At 34.5% G+C, this 22,568-nt stretch overlaps 1 protein-coding gene across 3 annotated transcripts in view; it reads left to right on the top strand.

The window, feature by feature from the left end:
- RNF217 (ring finger protein 217) overlaps positions 1–22,568 on the top strand; it is a 46,190-nt gene that overhangs the window by 8,991 nt on the left and 14,631 nt on the right. For all 3 annotated transcript variants that reach the window (XM_026666062.2, XM_026666063.2, XM_087972513.1), the window contains exons 2-4: positions 8,504–8,737; positions 15,183–15,347; positions 18,457–18,658. In XM_026666062.2, the coding sequence (XP_026521847.1) occupies positions 8,504–8,737; positions 15,183–15,347; positions 18,457–18,658 (601 nt within the window). The remainder of the gene's footprint in view (positions 1–8,503; positions 8,738–15,182; positions 15,348–18,456; positions 18,659–22,568) is intronic.

The following is a 22,568-nucleotide window of genomic DNA, read 5'->3' as shown; positions in this document are numbered from 1 at the left end:
ATATGCGGTTTCCAGACTCACTTGAAGAGTTTTCTGAGACTATAATGACATTTCCACTGAGATATTTAACTGGTTGCTGAAAAGGATGGTTAAGAATGGCCTGGAAGGCCATTGAGGTCAATTTCTTAGGAGGACAAAATCACTTGGGTTTGCTTGGAGTTTGATGTCAGCTGAGCAAATTCAGAGGAAGTGTCTGAGACTACATCTTAACAGATTATCTGTGAGGAGTTTGATTCTGTAATATCCAAGGAATTGGGCAGGGTGGATTGCAGCATTGCATGTAGTCTGGATTTTTTCCCTTCCTAGTTGGTGAATGTCTCTGGGGAGGTGCTAGGAACTTATATTGGGGTGGCAATAAATGCATTGCTAAGTAGAGGGAGTGGTCATCCTCCCTGAAGGAAGCAATAGGTGCTTCTATTGCATTTACATGGACATTCTGGAAACTTATGGTTTCAACCTTCTTTTTTAGGGAAGGTTTTTAAGAAAGTCATGGGACTGCCATTTAGAGAGCCATGGAGAAATCAGACTCAATTTAGTCAGATTTCAAGCTTGGCCACAGTACAGAGATAACATTGTTTTCATTGTGGGTAACCATATAGGGAAATGTGATGCTCCTAGCGCTGTTGATCTCTCTCATTGTCCTTTAGTACTGTCAATTATGGAATCCTTCTGATTTGCCACCAAGGATTTGGAATGGGAGGCACTGTTCAACAATGATTCCAACAGGGGTGGCTCCAGTTGATCATGATGGAGAGAAAGTTATAGGTTTCGCTGTTATGAAATGAAGTCATTCTTCTCCTAAGCATGGGCTTAGGTATTTTCAGTACGTAAGATAATGCCATTGAAATCTGTGCAGATACTTGCAGGTTGCTTGGGCCTGGAAAGGCAGAGATAGATTGAGTCTTAACTCCTTTGGGATGGTGTGGCTCTGGATTTGTAACCCATTCAACTCCAGAGCAGTTTGCCACAATAACTCTGGACTGGGTTGGTCTCTACTGTATTGACTTGACTTATAAGTTGGAAGTTTTTCTAAGATATACTGTTCCCCTGAGGGAACAAGCTGTAGCACCTTCCTGTGATACAGCCTTTTCTTCAAATGATAACCTTTCCTTTTGGCATTTTAGGAAGACATTGCTAGTTAAACTGATTATATTTTTTCCTTCAACTTTAAAGTAGTTAATTATGACTAGTTGATTGTATTTTATTCCTAACCCTTAGTTTTATTATAAAATTATATGTTGTATTGTTTTCTGTTTTCTTTTTGTGTCTTTTTATGCTGAGTAGAAACTCTACACTCAGAATCCTAAACTGTCGCAAATCCAATAAAAGTAGTCACTCTTTCTATTTTAAGAAACCAAATGTTCTTTAAATCTTTATCATTTAATACAATTGCTACAAGGCAAAAGCAATGGATGATGGCTGTTTATAAAAGTTGTTTGTTTCCTTCTAGGTATGGCTTTTCAGCAATAAGGGAAGTTTGATGTAAAATGTATTAAATTGCTTCTACTTCAGAAATTTGTTTCAGTTAATTTAGTTCTATTTAAAAATAATATTTTCCAATATTCTTGTTTGATGTGTTTGTTTGGGGAAGGTTCCAAGCATTCAGTAATCATTGCCTCCCCTACTTCATTTCACTTCAGGTGCTTTTAATATAGGACTTGTCAAGTTGCTTAGACATTAAAAAAAAGAAAGTAATGTTTTTCCTTTTCCTATAAGGATTCAGAAAAAATAAATTACACTGTATTTATCTAATTATTTTCAGCCATTTCATTTCATGCAGAATTGGTTGTCTGAGGAAACCGGTTCATTCTTTCAAGTCTGTCTGTCCTTAATCCAAGGATGACTGTGGTTATGTCCCCAAAGTAATAAGACAACCAAAATGTTGTTTGCTTCATTAAGAGGATATGCATTAATTCAGAAATAGCTTGCTTGGGATTTAAATCTCAGCGTGTTAACTTTTTGCCAAATAAGTTTCAGTTACTGAAATGATACAATATGTGTTCCTGAAAGCTCTCTTTGGAATAATTCTACATTCTACAGAAGTGAGGATGTTTCATGTTAGATGAACATTTTATGATTTCAACTTCTGTATTAAAATGTTTTTTAGATGAAGACATTTTGGAACTGGTACTCAGTCTGGTGCAGAATATTTAAAATTTTGGGAGAATGATATAGGAAGGGAAGTTCTTTACAAATATTGAATTAAAGAATTTACAGGTTCTACTTTCACATTACTTTATAGTTATGATAAACAGTATTAAGTTTTTATGTCTCAAGTTTGGAAGCAGATTGAATTTTAATTAAATTTCAGAAGAGTGGTACTATTCCAAGTTGGGTTCTTTAAGCTATGAAAATATAATAAATGAGAAATATTTATGCTGTGCTAAATAAAATAACATATGTTTCATCTATAGATGAGGGGATAGATAATAAGATTGGAAGATATATTTTCTGTGTTTCAAAATCAGTTTCCAATGTTAAATTGTCTTGAAAAGAAAACAGAAATCAAAGTTGCTATTCAAATAATTTTGATTTTTGATTTAGACACATTCCATGGAAACAAAATTTCTAAGGAGAAAATAATAAAATAGTTACAGCAGAAAGAAATTTTGTTGCCAGTTGCAAGAACTATTTTAACTGAAAGGGTGTTTTGCTTCTTGATAAACTAGACACGAGGGAATCCTAGCAAGGGGAACATTCAGACAGTGGTGACTCACTGTCTCTTACCACTAATTTATATTCTGATCATTGAATTAATTTACCTTGCACTCAAATTTTAAATACAGCTGATACTATTGCAACCTTCCCCAAGCTATCACCTTACAATTGTGTTGGGGTTGCCATGTTATGTGGGAATTGCAACTCCAGCACAATAAAGCATGCTTTATTGATGACTGCTGCTTTAATGTTTCTACATACTCATTGATTTCTGTAGCGGTAATGGAATGTGTAGATGACCTTGGGGAAAAAGAGGGAAGAGATGCTGTCTAGGAAATGATCAGACAAGAGAGGCAGGAACTCCCTCCCAATAGAACGTTAGGAAGGACCCACCCTAATTGTTCAAATGGTTAAAAGTGGTGTACTTAGAAGATTCTATCAATGTAGCCTCACAATAAAGTAGAATTACTACATCTAGCTGTGTTTCTTGTCTGGCTTATGGTGTATGTGTGCATATGTGTGTACATGTGGTGAGTGTGTGTGTGTGTGTGTAGTGACAAGTAATTTACTGTTACCACACCTGTAGAGATTACTGTATTAATATTAAATTGTATATGAAGTATTAGTGCTATTATCACTCCTGTTTGACTGATTATCTGGCAATTCTAGCTGTGGAACCTGATACATTCCTCTCTAAATGCTATAATGTGAAGCAAAAATGTACATTATGACATCTCTAGGGCGTTATATGGGTCCCAAAGGTTGGGTGTGGCCCCTAAAGCCCTTCCAAAAATTGTTGCCAAACTGCATTTTTAAAATATGATTTTAAAAATGAGAACTATAAAATGCATCAGGAATATCCCAATACTAATATTAAATTAAATCTATATTTAATTCTAATTCTAAATTAAATAACATTTTTTATCTTCAGCCTATTTTTGGTTTTTGATCCCACGACCCCATTCCAAAATTAGTATGATCCTTAGCCCCAAAGAGCTCTGTACCCCAGATGTTAAATGAATGTATCTAAATATTGTGACTTTTCAACACATTTTGGTATGCTGACATAATACATAGTGGTCTAAATATTACAGGGCAGATATTTTATTGCAAGTGTTTAGCAGGATACTTGCTTTTAAATAATATATAGTTAGTTTTCTCTAAACTCAACTTTATATAGCCAATAGTGGATAGATGGGGATATGTGAAACTAATCTCTTATTAGTGTCTCACTCAATTTGCTCATGATTCCTGTTTTTAAAGATTTTTTAAAATAGTTTTTGCTTCTGAAATATCAAGTAGATACTTAAAACAGTATGTAAGTAAAGTTTCCATATGGTATTATTTCATATAATACATTTGGTAGTTTTGAACCTTACTTTGGTCTTCAAATAATTTATTTTTGTATTAAAATTGCATGCTTGAATAGTTTGGACATTTACCATATTTTTTGCACTGTAAGACGCTCCAGACCATAAGACGTACCTAGCTTTTGGGGAGGAAAACAAGAAAAAAAAATCTGACTCTGCCTCCCAGAAAATTGCCTTCTTACAGCAAAAAGCCTGGTCAGCTTCAGTACAGCCTGATTTAGCATGAGCAGCTAATTGGTGGTTGGATCAGCCTCCCAGAATACCACCGATCAGCTGTTCCAGGCTGTGGGGATTGCCGCCTCCGCGCATCCCGTTTTTGGCCTCTGCATGTCCTGTTTTCGGCCCATTCCAGGTGGCAGGGATTGCTGCCGCCGATCACCGCCATTTGGCGGTGGCAAACAGTGGTGGCAATCGGCAGGGGTGGCAATCCCCACCGCCTGGAGTGGCCCAAAAACTGGACACGGTGAAACTGAAAATGGGGTGCAGGGAGGCCAAAAATGGGCACCCAGAGGCTGAAACCTTTCTGGTTCAGTCACTGGTTAATACAACAATTATTGAAGCATGGTTCTTCTAAAAGCTGTTGAGGTGACATAATTTCAAAATGTTCAGAGTTAAATCAATGATGTGCAACTTTTCTTGGCCTTTGATTGCCATGCTGGGTTGTACTCTACAAAGTAATGAGTGGCACTAGGATAAAATGTACAATATAAAAGGTAAAGGTAAAAGTTTCCCCTGTCCAGTCATGTCTGACTATAGGGGGTGGTGCTCATCTCCATTTCTTAGCCAAGGGAGCCAGCATTGTCTGAAGACCCTTTCCATGGTCATATGGCCAGCATGACTATAAGCCAAGGTACATGGAATGGTGTTGCCTTCCCACCAAAGTGGTACCTATTTATCTACTCATATTTGCATGCTCAAACTGCTAGGTGGGCAGGAGCTGGAGCAAATAACGGGAGCTCACCCCGTCACACAGTGTTTGGGTTTCGAACCCAAAGCTCATTATCTTTAACTGCTAAGCCATCACACCCATTATACAATATATAAAGTGAAATATTAAGACTGTGAAGTGTTTGAGTTTCACTTTGGAAATTGTGCTTTGAAACACTCTGGAATGCAAATGCAGCCCTGTTTGGGCATCATTAAAGCAGCATCTGTTTACCAGAATGTACAGCCAGTAAACTGTAGTAGAAGCCGCCCTCTAGCAGCTGTGCAAACCTGGAAAATCCGCACATCCACTTTAATGATATGAAGGCAGTTGCTGTATTTGCATGCATGTGAATTGTCTTTTGAACCGACCCTAATTATTGCACAGACCTATAACATTATCAACATAATTGCTTCCCATAATTATTTTGTGCTGTTGTCACATTATATTTTGATAGTGGATATTTGAAGTCCCTGGGTGCTGCACCTAAAGCTTTGGTGGACTCATGCTGATTTAAATCAACAATTTTAAATTAGGAAGAAACCAGGCCAATTTAAAACAAGTTCTTGCTAGTGTGATGCATATACTTTACATTGAGCCATGGTTAGAATGCAGCACTGAAGGCTAACTGACTTCTCGCTCCAGGAGTTTGATTCTGAGAGGCTCAAGTTTGACTCAGCCTTCCATCCTTCCGAGGATGGTAAATGAGGACCCATGCCGACTCTGTAGACTGCTTAGAGAGTAAAGCACTGTGAAGTGGTAAACAGGTAGTCCTTGACTTACAACCACAATTGAGTCCAAAATTTCTGTTGTTAGGTAAAACTTTCGTTAAGTGATTTTTGCCCCATTTTACGACCTGTCCTGCCACAGTTGTTCAGTGAATCATTGCAGTTGATAAGTTAGTAACATAGTTGTTAAGTGAATCTGTCTTCCCCATTGATTTTGTTTGTCAAAAGAGTGCAAATGATGATCACATGACCTTGGGACACAGGAACATTCTTAAGTATGAACCAGTTGCCAAGCATATGAATTTTGATCACATGATCATAGGGATGCTACAAAGGTTGTAAGTGTGAAAAATTATCATAAATCACTTTTTTCAGTGATGTAACTTTGAATGGTCATTGAATGGACTGTTGTAAGTTGAGGACTACCTGTATAAGTCTATAAATGCTATTGCTATTGTTTTATAATATTGCAAACCTAATCATTAACCACATTTTACAGCTAAATAGTTGGATACAATATTGTAGTGGTGCAGTCTTTGTATCATTGTTTCATAGTGAACTCACAATGCATTTTTTTAAAACTTACAAGTAATTATTTTAAAAGTTTCATAACTAGATTTTGAAGTTAAGATTTATAGGAGATAGAGTCCTGTACAATCTTACCTTCTTTTCTTTGTAATGCTGCTAATTTCTCCTACACCTGGCCTGACTTGGGCTCAAAATAAAGAAATATTGCCTATGATTAATAGGTTGATAGGTTGAGTAAGATTTAACTCTTTTGCCATTTATTTTTATCTGGTCAAAATGAAATGCTCATATATGGTAATTGAAATATAAATATTTGTATTACAATATATGAATGCTTCATTCATTTATATAAAAAATAATTCATTTATTTAGATTAGAGTAATAAAACACCAATTGAATAAGGTAAAATATATATAGATTATTTAACATGCATATACTGGTAATATTTGAGAATATTTTTCTAAAACTCTCCAGATTTTTTTCAAATTATTTCAAATTTATTCTTTTTATGATTAAGTTATTGTCTGCCTTAGCTGAAAGTATTTGTGTGAGAGAGACAAAGGAGGAATACAAATATGGAATTAATTGAAATCAAATGTTTTTTTTTCTTACAAATTGATTTGATACCCTCTGTTTTTCTACTTTTTTCATTTATCTCTTCCCATTTATTTTAATTGGGTCAAAACAACATATGGTAGTTGAAGCATAAATACTCATAATAGAATAAATCCTAAAATAAGCATTTTAAGGCTTGTGAGACTCCTCAACCTGTTTTTTAAACATCCAGTAAGAGAGGTATGGTCCGATTCCATCAAGTGCTGTCATCTAATGGGACTGGTCAGCCTTTCTAGGTAGACTGGACAGGAAACATAATGAGCTAATTCTGTTTTATTTTACATTTTTAGAATCTTCTAAGTCGAAAGTTCAAATCTCTCACCCTCTTTTTACAAACTGATTAAATTCTTTCGGAGTTTCTTTCTTTGTCCTTTATGCAGCTAGGAGCTCTCTCTTTGTCCCCACCACACAAAGTCATATCCACATCCCATCATAGGGACCCAGGTAGAGATCTGTTTATGATGTGGTGCCTACCATTTGAAACATCATTGCCCTAGAGATTAGACTTGCCCTGACTTTGGTGGCCTTTTTGTAAGATCTTGAAGAAAGGTTTTTGTTACCAAGCCTGAGGCCCTGGATTAAGCCTCTATCATGATTGTCTGTTGTGGCTTTTCTTGGCTTTTATATATGTTTCTAATTTTGTTACATTGTTTCACTGGATGTAGATATACTTGATAGATCTAGCTTTCACTGTTACATAGTAGAGATTAATTTGCCTGCATTGCTGATAATTCTTGAGGGTTTTTTTTAAAATTTAAGTTGTGCAAACATGAGAGATTTAAAAACTTTATTTTTCATTTTGAATTTGAATTTATTTTTTAGGCAGAGTTTTTTTAAAAAAATTGTCTACCCAAAGTTGGTGGCAGAGGTTGTCCTTAAATGTTAACAAATTAAGCCTCCCCACAATCTCTGAGCATTGGTTGTTTTGTTGAGCCAAGCAACTTCTGGACTCTTATGAGACCACAGCTTCTAATTCTTATATTAGAATATTCCATAATGATATTAACAGATTCTGGTTTGTTTTTTTCTTTCATTTTATGAATATAGTATTTACATGCAATAAAATTGATTCTAAATTAAACCCCATTGCCTTATACCAGGTAGTCCTCATTTAATAACCACAATTGGGATTGTCAACTTCATCATTAAGCAATGCAATAAATAAGATACCTTGTCCACCCAACTTAAAACTTTTTTGCTAGCTTCTCCGTTGACTTTGCTTGTTGGAAGCTATCTTTGAAGCACACAAATGGTGATCATGTAATTGCAGGATATGGTGAAGGTCATAAATACCTGATGGTTGTGAAGCACCCAAACTTCTATCACGGGGGTGTCAAACTGGTGGGCCACTGGCCAGATGCATTACTCACAGGTCATGCCCACCATGGCTTTGCCAAGGCAAAAAAATGTCACGATGCATTGCGATATGTCATATGATGCGATCGAGTTTGACACCTGTGCTCTATCACATGACTGTGGGAATGCTATGATGGTCATAAGTGTGAAGGTTAGTCATAAAATTACGTTTTCAACCCCATCAGAACTTTGAATGGTGACTGAACAAGGACAGTATTAAGTGAGGACTAGGACTAGCTATTCACTTAAAAGATGAATTTAGTTCTATGAGGTTACTTTTGTGACACATTACCTTATCAACATGTTCTTCTGTTTATATGCAGGTGCAGGTGGGGCAAGCAGATATCCCATGTCCGATTACAGAGTGCAATGAACATCTGGATGAAACCACCATCCTCTTCAACTTGCCACATGATGACATCATCAAATATAAATACTTCCTGGAACTTGGCCGTATCGGCTCAGGCACCAAGCCATGCCCTCAATGCAAGCACTTTACAACCTTCAAGAGGAAAGGTCATATTCCGAACCCTACCAGAATGGAGAACAAGTACAAAGTGAGCATGCTCACACAAGTTATGGATTAAATGGCAGAGTGTGAGCAGCAAAATTAGGCCAGGATATGGTGGGCATTTAAATGGGATTTCTTCTCTTACTGGAATCTCATGTAAGCTGTGTTTTTAGACTACAAATATGTAGCTTCATACCCAGTATTAGTCAACAATTAATCTATCTGGACTAACTAGTCAGATGCCATGTTAATCCTTATGTTTGTTATGTCTTTTTGTCTACATTTGGAAATGGCCATCTGGCCTGCAATATTTTATGAAGTTTGGCAGTTTTTACACTCTGAAGTATTTGGTGGTCTTTGCAATGTTTATTTTAAGTATTGTACTATATGAGTACCTAGCTGAATTTTACAAAGTTTCCAGCTTTACTTTTTTGATTTGGTACTGCACTGAAATTGACCATCGCAAAGTACATGGTGGACTTTACCTCTTGGGATTATTCTGATTTTTTCATGCCACTTCGGTATGAAATTCCATAAGGTATTTAATAGATTTTACCTACAAGAATGCAGAGATATAAGCTTAGTATAATGGGGCAATAATAGATAGGTTGTTATATGTGCAGAATATTTTTGGAAAAATACATACTAAAATATACATGGTAAGATACTGCATGTGCAGAATTCCAGATTATAACATTGTATATACATAAAAAGAATTATCAGTAATATAAGCATAGAGTTTTGTCTTAGACTTTTATTTTTAATAATGCTAGAGTAATTTAAAAGACTATATAATAGTAAAAACAAAATTTGGAATCAGTGGTTCAGTGATCGACAGGATCAGGACTACAAATTAGAGACTGGTAGAGAAATGTAAAACAAATTTTCTTCTTGTAATATTTAATGTGGTTCTGATATATTATTAACTCATAGTTCAAACACATTGGTATGCTCATTGATTTTAGAATTTTCAGTTGAAGATAATTCATTCCCAGGAGGATACAGTAAGTACTAACTGATATTTAAGGTTCTTTTTTTTTAAAATGCTCAGATGGTATGTAGGACGTTTTGCTAGCTTGTTTTTCAACATAGATCTTCGTAGAAGCCCCACCAAAAATTAAGTGATCAAGATTTCTTCTACATAACACCACTGTTTTGTTGGTTGACCAAAATTGAGATTATCAGTCAGTTTAAGTAGAGTTAAATGTTCCAGTGCCTTTCTCACTAACTATTATTGATAGGTACACACTTAGACATGAATAATGTTATATAAATCACCTGGAAATAATTCCTTATATTCCAAAAATGTTTTTCAAAAAGTGCAGGAATACAAATGTAGCCCTCTTTAAAGCAACTGACTCTATTTACAGAAATATATAGCAGCTGTACAAGACATTCACATGATCCTTGGAAAAGATGCCTCTGCTTTAAAAAGTTTCAGACAATGTTCTCATATTCGCTAAAAGGATTTTTTGGAACTGAATTGGAAACTCTGTACAACCCTAATGTTTACATTTTAATATAATATTTATTAGGTTGTATTTTATAATCTTAGTATTTCATCATATCGATAATATAAAATTAGTAATTAATTAGATAAAAGCTCAGTGTTCTTGGGAAAAGCACACTTTTTGAAAATATTTTTATAATACAGGGCATTTAATGAATGTATCTTTTTTGTATTCTTAATTTTTGTTTTAGGACTAATGTACTTTATATTCTACATTCTCTCTTGAATTAATGTTTTTCTTAAATCACATTGAAAGGATTACAAAGCAGATTCAAAGGAATGTGTTATTGACTTGTATCCTTACTCATCCCTCGCCTTCATTTCTTAAACTAATCTTCTGTATTCTGTTGTTGTCTAGACAATATGGCAAGCACATTGAGTAATGCTGCTTTAAAGGCTTCCCCCCCACTTAACTTCCTAATAGTTGCTATGCCTTGCAAATATGTAACTTGTTACTATGGACATAATGACCAACTCTGATTTAAGAAAATCTACAAATGCTTGTGAGCTTTGGACCATAATTTATTCAGCTCATGATACCTGAACTATTTTGTGGAATTATCCTTTGGAAATCCATTATATTTTAAGAAAATCAAAATTAAATTTGCATGTCAGTTGTTCGTGAACGACATCCAGTGGAAAAAATCGGTCAGTATGACATTAGGGTGGGTGTATCTTGTTTTCCTAAAATAAGGCTTGAAATTTACAGAGAGTTTGGGTGTATGCTTGAATTACAATTTGTAGATTTCTGTGCAGTCCTCATGTCAGCATATAATAGCATCCTCTCCCCCCATTTTTACACACAACATCAACCCTGTCAGATATACTAGGTTAAAAAGCAATGTGAAACACAGTTGGAAAAGAAAGTCTTCACACATAAAACCTTGGGGATAGGCAATCTGGTGCCCTCTGGATATTGTATATTGCAAGACTTGTTTCCCTAATCACTAACTGTGCTGATTGAGTTGAGGAAAATTAAATCTAAATCATCTGGAGGAGCCAAGCTAAATCTTAGGTTTATTGAGTATGACATGGAATACATGGATAGCAGTAGTAAGGATGTAGAGAAGGAACACATTATAATATGATACACATACAATGAAGATTGCATTGGTCAGTTTTGTAAGGTATAAGCAATTCAAGAAGTTATATTTTGAGTTAGATTTTGTATCCTATTAGATAAACTGTAAGGTTGTACAAGGCACTTTATACACTTTATAAAGCACTCTATATAGCACTATAAAGTATTTGTAGCCTTACAAAGGATCAAGTGTTTGATTCAGTGGTTTTCCTAGGCTGTGTGTGTGTGTGTGCATGCATAGGCATCTGTTCCATAGAGTATACTAGCAAAGTTGCTTGGCTTGCAGACACTTACTGAAACAATCTGGAATAGAACTTACGACATCTTTGCTGAGTCTTCCAGAAGATGTTGATACTTGGTACTTTGAATAGTGGTCTTTCATATGCTAAGGCACAGTATCTACACCTAATTTAAACCTTCAGTTGAAATGAAAGATAGTAAATGGCTTTTATTTTTGATGTCAGCAAAACTGAATCCTTAAAAAATCTCTGCAGAAGAAAAGCAAATCATATATATCAATATAAAATATAAACGTTTGCACAGATTTAAACATCTCTATTTTATACTGATATATATGATTTGCTTTTCTTCTGCAGAAAGATTTTTTAAGGATTCAGTTTTGCTGACATCAAAAATAACAGCCATTTACTATTTTTCTTTGAAACGCTTTACCATTCTTTGCATATAGAGATTTCTGCAATGGCTGATCTTGTAAGATTATACCAGCTGTTTCCTACACAGCCAAAAGGAGAATACTTTGTAGTACATAGTACATGTTAAGCTTGCAGTATAAATCTGTAAGTGTTATTTCCTTTTACTTCAATGTTTTATTGGTTATATATTTTGCACTTTTTCTATGCAAATGCACATTGCCAATTCATTAAAAAATACTTGGCCAGTTTAATGATAATAAAGAACTATCAGGTATAGCTCTACAAGCAGCTTATGTCTGACTAAGTTTAATTTGATATTAAAATTTATCTCATATTGTTCAAGTGACCAAATATCTCTGTTGCAAAAGTAGGTTTTGGTTGAACATTAAGAGCACAACTTGCTCAACTAGGTCATATTTACATATGATTATTAATATTTCAAAGGTCAGCTGCTTTTTTTAAGTTGCTGCATGTGAAGCAGAGTACAGCTGAACAGCTCCCACCAAGGATAGAATATTGCATTTTGGAAAAGCAGAAGACAAGGTTGAAAGGATAATTACCCAGTTGGTTACCTAATTTCTAACAAGAGGCCTAATCAAAGCATTTCCATTATTGATTAGTGCAAAAGAAAATGTCATGACTTGATTCAAACAATATTACGAATTTTTAAAACTACTGTATAACATATTCTGTTGAAAATATGATATAGGAATAGTGTATTTGCTCATATATATGTTACCAGGAGGAACATTCATTTGATTTATTGTGTCTTTTCTCTAGAAATTCATGTCAACACAGAAAGCATTCCATTTTTCTTTTTCTTTCAAATCTGGGATTATTGGGCTAAGAGATAGCAACTTGTTCCAGTGAGCTTTGGTGGCTGGGAGGGTCTTGCACATGGAAATCCCAATGCTGTTACAATTTAAACACAACATTTCACTGGGGTTCATTTATGTAAGAGGAAAATAGGGATTTATCTATGCCTCCTTGAACTCCTGAATGAAAGGCAACATAAACTCAAACAAATATAACTCGCAATGCTGACATCGTCAATAGCTATGGGAAGGAACTAGAACAAAAGAACTGTAGTTATGAGGTTATTCTTTGTGTGTCATACATTTTGCCTATTATTTCAAGCAGTAGTAGGACTTGGCCACATAGCACTCATCTATTATACATTAAAATGTGTTTCAAAAATTAAAATAGATCTGTATCTTGACCAGCAAGACATAATGAACTTGACCTCTGCTTCATTAATATTCTGCTAACAGCTTTGCTATATAATATTTTTAAAGCCTATATAGAGCTGTATAAATTCTTATGCATACAAAACCTCATGCAAGAGAACTGGCTTTGATCAGAGGTCATAATAGGATGCTTGCTGAAATCTTAATGGAATCTTACCAAGACACTTGTTCCATTGCAACAAATCCACAATCCTTATCATACTCAGATTGTTGCAGACAAATAGCTATAGGGTTCTATTAAAATGCCTTCCGATATGAAAATAAATTTATTATCTTGATAGGAAAGATAAACATGTGACACCAGTTTTTTATTTGCATGTTACAATACAATGTAACAGAGCTGACTTTCTGAATTTTTATGAAAGTTAAAACCTGTTGGAGAGTCGTCACTGGACAAGATGGCAGCACATAAATAAATAAAGGCATAAAACAGGTGAGAAATAGAGGCAAGACTGAATGTGTTTGCCTATTTTGCCTAGGAGCAAAACACCTAAAGCATTCAACAGACGGTCTCTATTATTCATTTTATGAGATTTGCTTCCCTTAGAGGAAAAGTAAACATACACATACAAAGATTACTATGTAATTGTATTTGGTCCATAGTGCTTATTGAAAACTCAGATTCCTGTATTCTTTAAAGATTACCACCAAAATATTGTAAGAATAGTATTTAACACTATTACGTTTTCATGATGAAAATATGTTTTGAGGAAGATTTACATATGATATAAAGCGTGAACAAAATTCCCAGATGTCTATTATCAGCCAATGAACAAGTGCATTCTTCTTACTGTTTAAGATTTGTTGTAACATTTGTTGTCCCATTTGTTGTAAGATTGAAGGCATGTTCTTTCATTAAATAGGCTTTGATGACAATCCTATCTATTAGGGGTATAATAGATAAACTGAAGATCATAGCCTTTGATTGGCAGGCATTGGGGCCAAGGGGTGCAAGATTCCAAAAAGACAGTGGGCATCACCACGACAACTGTAAATTAATGTAAACATTACAATTTAGTTTTTTTAATTAACTTGGAAGAAAGCCTGTCTTCTATATCTACTGAAGCTTGAATATTGATTAGTGTTTTCTGATATCATTGTTCAATTGATTGATAATGAGAATTTCCAACTTTTTGTATATTTGTTCAATTTCCTAAGAAAAGCTGGTGCTCAATGGAAAGATAAATAAAATGAACACCATCGGCTAATAATAATAAACAGATATTTTATTTTTTGTCTTCCAAGTTTGGTTAGAGCACTAATATTAGTGATAAGAATAGGTTTTGTACGACAGTAGTTGGAATTAGTATGTGGTAGGGAGATAAATTATATAAATCAGCTTCCAGTGACCACACTCTGATTTCAAGAGAATTTTATTGGTTTAAGCTGTCGGCAAAGTTAATTCCTTATGAAATGTCTTTTTCTCTAATCGGTAAGGCTTCTTAAGAGCTTCATCTTAATGTGTGAGTAAATGAGAAGTTGCAGTATTATAGGTAGTCCTTGACTTACAGCAGTTCATTTATTGACTATTCAAAGTTACAATGGCACTGAAAAATGTACCTTATGACTGTTTTTTACAGTTATGACCTGTGCAGCATCCCCTTGGCCATGTGATCAAAATTCAGATGCCTGGCAGGTGGTTCATATTTATCACCATTGCTGTGTCCCAAGGTCATGTCATCATCTTTTGTTACCTTCTCATAAGCAAAGTCTATGGGGAAGCCAGATTCATTTAACAACTGGGTTATTAAGTTATTAACTGCAGTGATTCATTTAATAACCATGGCAAAAAGGTTGTAAAATGGGGCAAAGCTCACTTAACAACAAAAATTTTGAGCTCAATTGTGGTCTACCTGTATTAGGTGGTTTTTCTGATACATGCCTTCACCATCTACCTCTTTGTCATTTTTGTGCAAGGGGGAGCTGAGTTATGCTTTCCCAGCCTCATTCAATGGCCATTTATTTAGATGTTTATTGCTTTATGCTCTTTACTTAAACAGATCCAGTGTCCAACCTGCCAATTTGTGTGGTGTTTTAAGTGCCACTCTCCTTGGCACGAAGGTGTCAACTGCAAAGAGTTCAAAAAGGGAGACAAACTGCTACGTCACTGGGCCAGTGAAATTGAACATGGGCAAAGAAATGCTCAAAAATGTCCAAAATGCAAGGTAAGAAGACAGTGCATGTTCTTGCAGTACCCTTTGAGGTGCCTGGGCAAAGTCAATTAGTAGAACTAACACCTACTAGGAAACAAACTGAGAAAACCAATCCCTTTCATCTGTTGACATTACAGTTCTTATCACCCTTTTTTATTGAACCAATGCCTTTTAGAACTGTGAACATTCTGTTTCTCAGGAAAAGAAACCAAATAACCTTTCCTTCCTTCATTTCCCAAAGTTTTTTTTAGAATAATCTAAGATACATTTAAATGGTAAGTTCTGAGGATACACTATTCTGGGTAATAATATTTGATAAAATATTTCTCTGTTTCAAGATATTACTGATTGGAAGTTGGAGAAAGAAATTTCAACTGAACTTCTTTGATGAAATCTATATTTAGCAATATTGAAAAACAGTTGTTTTTTTAAAAAAATATTAATGTTATTATGAAAGCTGAACTGAATTGCCAAGGTTGGTCCCATGTTTCTTAAAGACCAGTGCAATACAGTGTTATGTGAAAATGTTTTTTAATTAAAATCATTTAACACTTTTGTATAATTTTTTAAATTTTTTTCATGACAGCATTCTTTTTTAAAAAAAAAAAAAAAGTTTGCTTTTAACAGGTGAATTACAGTGTAGTTTAGTTTCCGTACTGTACATGAAGTGTCAATGATATTTTCAGAAATGAACATCATCCCATGACTTTACCAATTTGGAGCTTCCTTTTATTACTCAACATCTTGAAATAAAATGAACAAATCTTGCAAAATTTTAACCCCCCAAATTTTGAGGAAATCACTGTTTGATGGTTGCTTTCTTTCCCATGGAAGGCTGAGTCAACCTTGAGCCTGATGAGATTGAAATTGCAAAATTTCAAGCAGCCAGTAGTCAGCAGAAGTATCCTGCAGTACTACATTCTAACCAATGCACCACTGTGGCTCTTAAATAAGTAAGATATATTGAAAAGTTGGAACATGAAAATTTATTTTTCAGGAGCTGTCCGAAAGTTAATGAAACAGTGAGACTCTTGCATTAATTTAAGTAAAATTAATGCAAAATGTTTGCAACAAAGTGCATAAATAGCTTTTAGGCAGTAAATAGAAAAATACTGTCATTAAATACTAGTCTGAAAATAAAACATTCTGATAATGCAGCCTGTATGCTAAACAGCTATTATTTCATTCATTTACGAATACAGAACTCAAAATCTGTCTGCAGGAATAAAATGTATCTCAAGTTTCTTCATTTGAAACTCAGTGAAAATGAACTTTCTACACACAAGAATTTTTATTGAGCAAACTTGTGCTTTATGTTCTAACGGTGATAATATGCTGCATGTTTCTACCAACTGGTTCTGCTTGTTTTTACAAACTGCATATTCATTATATAAAATCAAAGTGGAATACATTTTGGAAACACTTTGTCCTGATTTGAACATGACATTTCAAATTTTCAGCATTGTTTTCCTATGCATTCCTAGTGTTTATTATAACTAAATTAATCTATTGGGTTACTGCAGAAGAAGCTATAAATTATATCAAATGATTACTTCCTTAGGTTAGTTAGCAATTTGTATTTAGTCTGCAATTTTTATTTTTAATGTCAAGGTAAGGTTACTGTTTTAAAATTGTAAGTTATGAAATTGAGTACAGTACATAATTCAAATAAAGGGTTATTCAGGACTGTGATACCATTTCTCAAAGTTTTAAATACTGCTACATAAAAAGGAAGTACCTTAGCTTTCCAGTGATTTGCTACAGTAAATATGGTAGCTAACAAAAGATATTGAATTTATTTTTGTTATCTGGAAGGGGAAATTCACAATAAAGTGGCACTAGAATTAATTATCACATGCTATTTACCAAATTTCCTCAAAGGCTTTTGATCAAAATAAATAGTTTACCAGAAGTTGTATCAATTTGATCATAACTTTCAAGTGCAATTTAAAAATTCTTTGAAGATACTACAATTTTAAGGAGATGGATTTTAACAGTTGAATTATTTTATTTTTAATTCCTGGTTAAGTTATACAACTAGTCATGTGCTTTAGTAGTTTAAATTTTTAATACGTTGTGCAAAAATACTGCTTTGCTAACTTTCGGCATAATTTAAAATATTTTTGCTGTACTGATAGGAAATATTTTAAAATAAAAAATAAAATACCTAGAATCTTGATTTGCTTCTAAAAGGATAACATCGACACTTTAAGATATTCTTTATGACTTTTTGTATAAACTAAGTGATTATGTTTTGTTGATTTAAAATGATTAAAATAAATAATTATGACTTTATATATTTTATTTTTTTGAATCTAATTAGCCCATTTGTTTTCTGTTTTATTATTGTGAGCCACTCAGGTTTCCAGTTGGGACAACAGACCAAATAATAGATAAATAGATAAACAGCTAAATAGATTTGCTCAATAATCAAACATTAATAAACTAGAAATACAATCAATTAAGAAAAAAAATAGAACCAAGTTTTCATTGAATTTGCTGGGGACATATATGTATATGTGTATTAAATATATTTATTTTAATATCCAAAATTTCAACCTTTCTAAAATCAGTTGTGTGCATCATAGAGTCTTTGTTGATGTTTATGTACTGTATATATGGGCATAGACTCATACTGTAAATTACCTTCCAAAACATACCAATGGCACTGTATAAATGTAAACCTATGACTTGATCCAAAGATTTAGGCAGAAAGTTTCTCTAGCAACTGTTTGGTAGTCTATGGGATAATAATTTTCCTCCTTGGCTGGGAATGAGAGGCTTTGAATGCTTGGGAATTGCTGAAAAGTCTTGTCAATTTTCTTGAATGTCTTAACTTTGCAGCATTTTGTTTTTTCTTAGATTTAACTTATAGTTGTGTCATTGTTGTAGAGCAAATAACCAGTCTCTTAAGTTTATGATTTTTTGTGGCTTTCAGCAGTATTTTAAAAACCTTAATTGCAGCAGCCTTTTAGCTTCTCCTATTAATACAACAGTAGCTTTCTTCAGAATTTGTTGGATGATTTGTCATAAAACCATTGACGTAATTAATGTTGGGTGGAATCTTTCTTTTTTTAAAGCAATTATTTTTATCCTTCCCTCCCACCTGTTTTACTTTTAGATTCATATTCAGAGAACAGAAGGCTGTGATCATATGACTTGCTCACAATGCAACACTAACTTCTGTTACCGCTGTGGGGAGAGATATCGCCAGCTTCGTTTCTTTGGAGATCACACATCAAACCTCAGTGTTTTTGGATGCAAATACCGCTACCTCCCTGGAAATCCACATTTAAGGAGATTTGTGAGAGGCTCTGTCTGTGGTAAGTGGGTAATAAAACCTTTTGGAAAATTATATCATCTATGAAGTAATTGCCATTGATAGGAACTCTGATGCTTATTGCTCATTTACATGTAGAATAATAAACATACTTCCTCTAACTATAAATTTTTGTTCCGAACATAAGATTCATTACCATGGGAATCTCTTCCTAAAGTATGTTTGTCAGGTTTTCTAATTCTGTGCATCTTGAGGTTGCATAAGGAATTGCACAAATGTGATTTGAACTTCTTAACAGATACATAATTAGATGCCAGTTATATATTTTGAGAATCTGACAATCTAGAACAGGGGTATCCAACCTTAGCAACTTTAAGAATAATGGGCTTTAACTCCCAGATTTCCTCCACAATAGAATGGAGAAATTAGATCTGCTAACATAATGATGGATTTATCCTAATATTTTCTATGCATTTCAGATTTAATTTTTTTAAAAATGAAAATCATATTGCATCTATAGAAAATAATAAACAACTAGGCTTACCCATTTTCTATTTTTCTGACCCCATTGCCTCCTTAATTTATGCCAGCCCCTCGTCTCTGTTTCTATATGGGAGATGCTCCCATACAGTCCCCTTGACTTCCAGGAGAAGTTAAAATAAATTGAATAATTAAATAACCTTAAGGGGGGTCTCATACTTGCCAAACGTTGTGTTCCTATTACAAATAATGAGTTTCAAGCTACAGGGGTTTTGTCCAGATCATGATGCCCCCCTGTTAGAAAAATAGAATGGTTATATGATGTATTGATTTTTTTAGTGTTTTAATGGAACTTTCATAATACGTATCAGAATCAGTGATACAGGGTAGCGTAGCAGAATAGCTCTGTTAGAACTTTTTATTTCTTTTGCCAGGTTCTTAGGTATGATGTAGCTTGCCTTTACAAGATCATGATGGAGCAGCAAACATAACAACCTAGCAGCAGAGTTTAAAATAAATTTTAAAAAAATACACTGGATGTTTTTGAAATATTTGTCTAAACTTAAGTGATGATTGCCTATGGTTCAAAGTTATTAAAAAGAAAATTTAAGGGGGAATTTCTTGACAATTTTACTGCATTGTTGGAAGGACCTTGCTTTTTGTGCTTTGATTTTATAGACATGCTAATCAGTACTAATATTGAGAAATGGGTAGAAAAGAAAATGTGTTAAGGAGACACATTAATAATAATACTAGTAGCTGGAACAGTAGTACATTTGATCTTGCCAATGTAACTCAATGAAATATGAAATAAATGTACTGACCATTCCATTAAACAATTACTGCAATATTAAGTGAATTGTCAGTGGAAGCTATCGTTCTTAGGTATGATGTAGCTTGCCTTATAAATTGAAGGGGGGAGGGGGGAATTTATTGACAAGTTACCAAAAGAACAAGTTTATTGACAAGTTACCAAAAAATGCATTTCTATCATGTATTGTTCCCTTTTCTGTATCTTCGTCTGCTAAACTATAGCATGGGGAACATCAAGAAGAAACATCTTTTTTAAAACTATCTGGCAAAGAGCAAGGTGAAATGTTAACTAATTTCTTTTTGCCCAGCTGCTTTGAAAATCAAAATGCTGTTCCAAACTTGCTGATGTTTTGGCCAAGACTGCATATCCCAGTGATGCTTTGGAAATTAGTAAAATGCAGTGCTTTCAAATGTATTAAGATATTAAAGCTCTGCAGAATCTGAATCCAATTAAGTGAATTAAATAATAGATCAGATGATGCATTACTGCTTATGTATTGTACTCAGAGGTAAAACAAACCACGGAATTCATTTCTTTATAGTGGGGGACGGAGCTACTTGGCATTCAACAGATTTCAATTGATTTAACTTCAGAGGAGATACAAAGATGTACAGATTACTAAATGATCTTGAGTCCTTGTCCATGCATAATCCTCTCTGTAATCAGTAGGAAATATGTACTCTTAAATAAGTCCAGGACTAAATTTAATTTCTCTAATTAACAAGATATGCATACATCTGTCTAGGCAGAGCTAGGACAATTAACAAATTAAGCATTCTGAGAGCACATTTCCAATGCTTGTTGAAGTATTGTGTATATGAAGTATATTTATATATGATACATTGCTGGAATTTTGATCTGGAATTACATTTGTTGTACTGGGTTTGGATAAAGGAGGGTTGTAAAAAATACTTCATAAGAGTGCTTTAAAAATCTACACTCGCATCACATTTATGTTGGAAGCACTGAGACACTTCGGGTTGAAAGGATTAGCTGGTGACATCACCAATGCCTGGGGATTACCACTTGGGGTCTCCTTTCAAGTCCTTGTTAATATGCCAGTCTTAGTGATACCTCTTTATCTTAATAGCATTTGCAGGTTTTCGAACTTCTAGGTGGCCAGGTGGACATACTACACTTCGACATGCAATGTGTAGGCAAGATTTTTAGATCTTGCTTCCCCCCACCCCTCAACTTCTCCCACATTATTTCACCACTATGTACATTTCATGCTTGTGAGCTGCTCATAGTGACACTGCACAACAGTCTGTTTCTGACAAAGAAAAGCATTAGAGACATTTCATAATTTGCCTGTTTCTGCTATTGTAAATTTCTGGTCCAGTGAAGAATCCCCAGTTGATTCTTGGGCAAGTTTTTTTGTTCATTAAATATTATTTATAAACCAGATAAGCCAACCGTCTCTTAAATATCAGAAAAGTCCATTTAATGCTGACAATAGATGAATAATTTGCAAACTGAAAATAGACTTGCTTCTGCAGTTGTGTTGTTGATTTTGTCATTGCAGATAGGAATATCATTTAATGACCAAAGTTACAAGGACCTCAGAAAGATGCTTTTCTGCCCATAAAGCACATTCATTGCAAAACGTCCACTGTATCCTCCCTCCACAGTCAAATGACCATATTTTGGGAATTTGACAACTGGCTAGTATTCGTGACTGGTTGCCAAGCATTGTACAATCATGTAATTGCCATTTGCAATCTTCTCTGCCAGCTTCTGCTGAAAGCCAATTGGAAAGTTCATGGGGAAGGTTGCAAGTGGAGGAGATGGAGAAGAGAGGAAAATCCTTGTGGGGCTGCAGGAATAGAGTTGAAACATTTGAGTTTGAAAGGGCTTCCTGCCAGGAGGATTTCAGCTCCACACAGAACTGAAACCCTCTGGCAAGCAGCCCTTTCACTCCCAAGGAACTGCCTGTCAGGAGGATTTCAGCTCTGCGCAGAGCTGAAATGCTTTAGCAGGCAGCTCTTTTGCTCTGGCCACTTAATGACCAGGAAATTGTTTAATTACTGCAACTGGAAGTGCCAAGATTGCGGTCATTGAACAAAGCAGTCACATAGTATCTAATTTAAGTACCACTGCACTCAACAACTGAGATTCTGGTCCTAATTGTGGTTGTAAGTTGAGGAGTATCTAAATATATTACTGTGCACATGCAAATGCATGTATGCACACATCCTTAGTTTTGTATCTTTGTTCAAATTCTCTTTTGAAGCACTTTATCCACTGTCTTGATTATCACTTTTCACTACATAACTGTTAAGGAGAAATTGGTGCATCCTATATACTTGTATACAGAGTCACTGGCAAGGAAAGCAAGGGATAAGCAAGCATGATACATGCATTTGCACTTTAAACTGCTAGTATAAGGTGTGATAGACAGGCAAATTTTGTGAGTGTATTTGCACATGGAGTGGTAAACATGAAGAGAAAGAAAGGAGATGGTGATTTGCATCTAGAATTATTAGCACAGAAAATATTTATTTGGATAGATAAAGAAGGTGGATCAGGCTAAGTAGGTAGAATAGATAGGTAGAGGTCAGCCCACTAGAATGCAGGATGCAGGTAAATGTCAGCTGACATGGTTGACTAGAACTACTTTTATTGAAATTGTCCATAGTAGCAGAATAGTGCAAGTCTG

Source organism: Notechis scutatus, chromosome 1 (genome assembly GCF_049901735.1).
Source record: "Notechis scutatus isolate UNSWTSFEM ecotype Mainland chromosome 1, rNotScu1.2, whole genome shotgun sequence".
NCBI classification, from domain to species: Eukaryota; Metazoa; Chordata; class Lepidosauria; order Squamata; family Elapidae; genus Notechis; species Notechis scutatus.
This window is presented reverse-complemented; position numbering and strand designations above follow the sequence as displayed.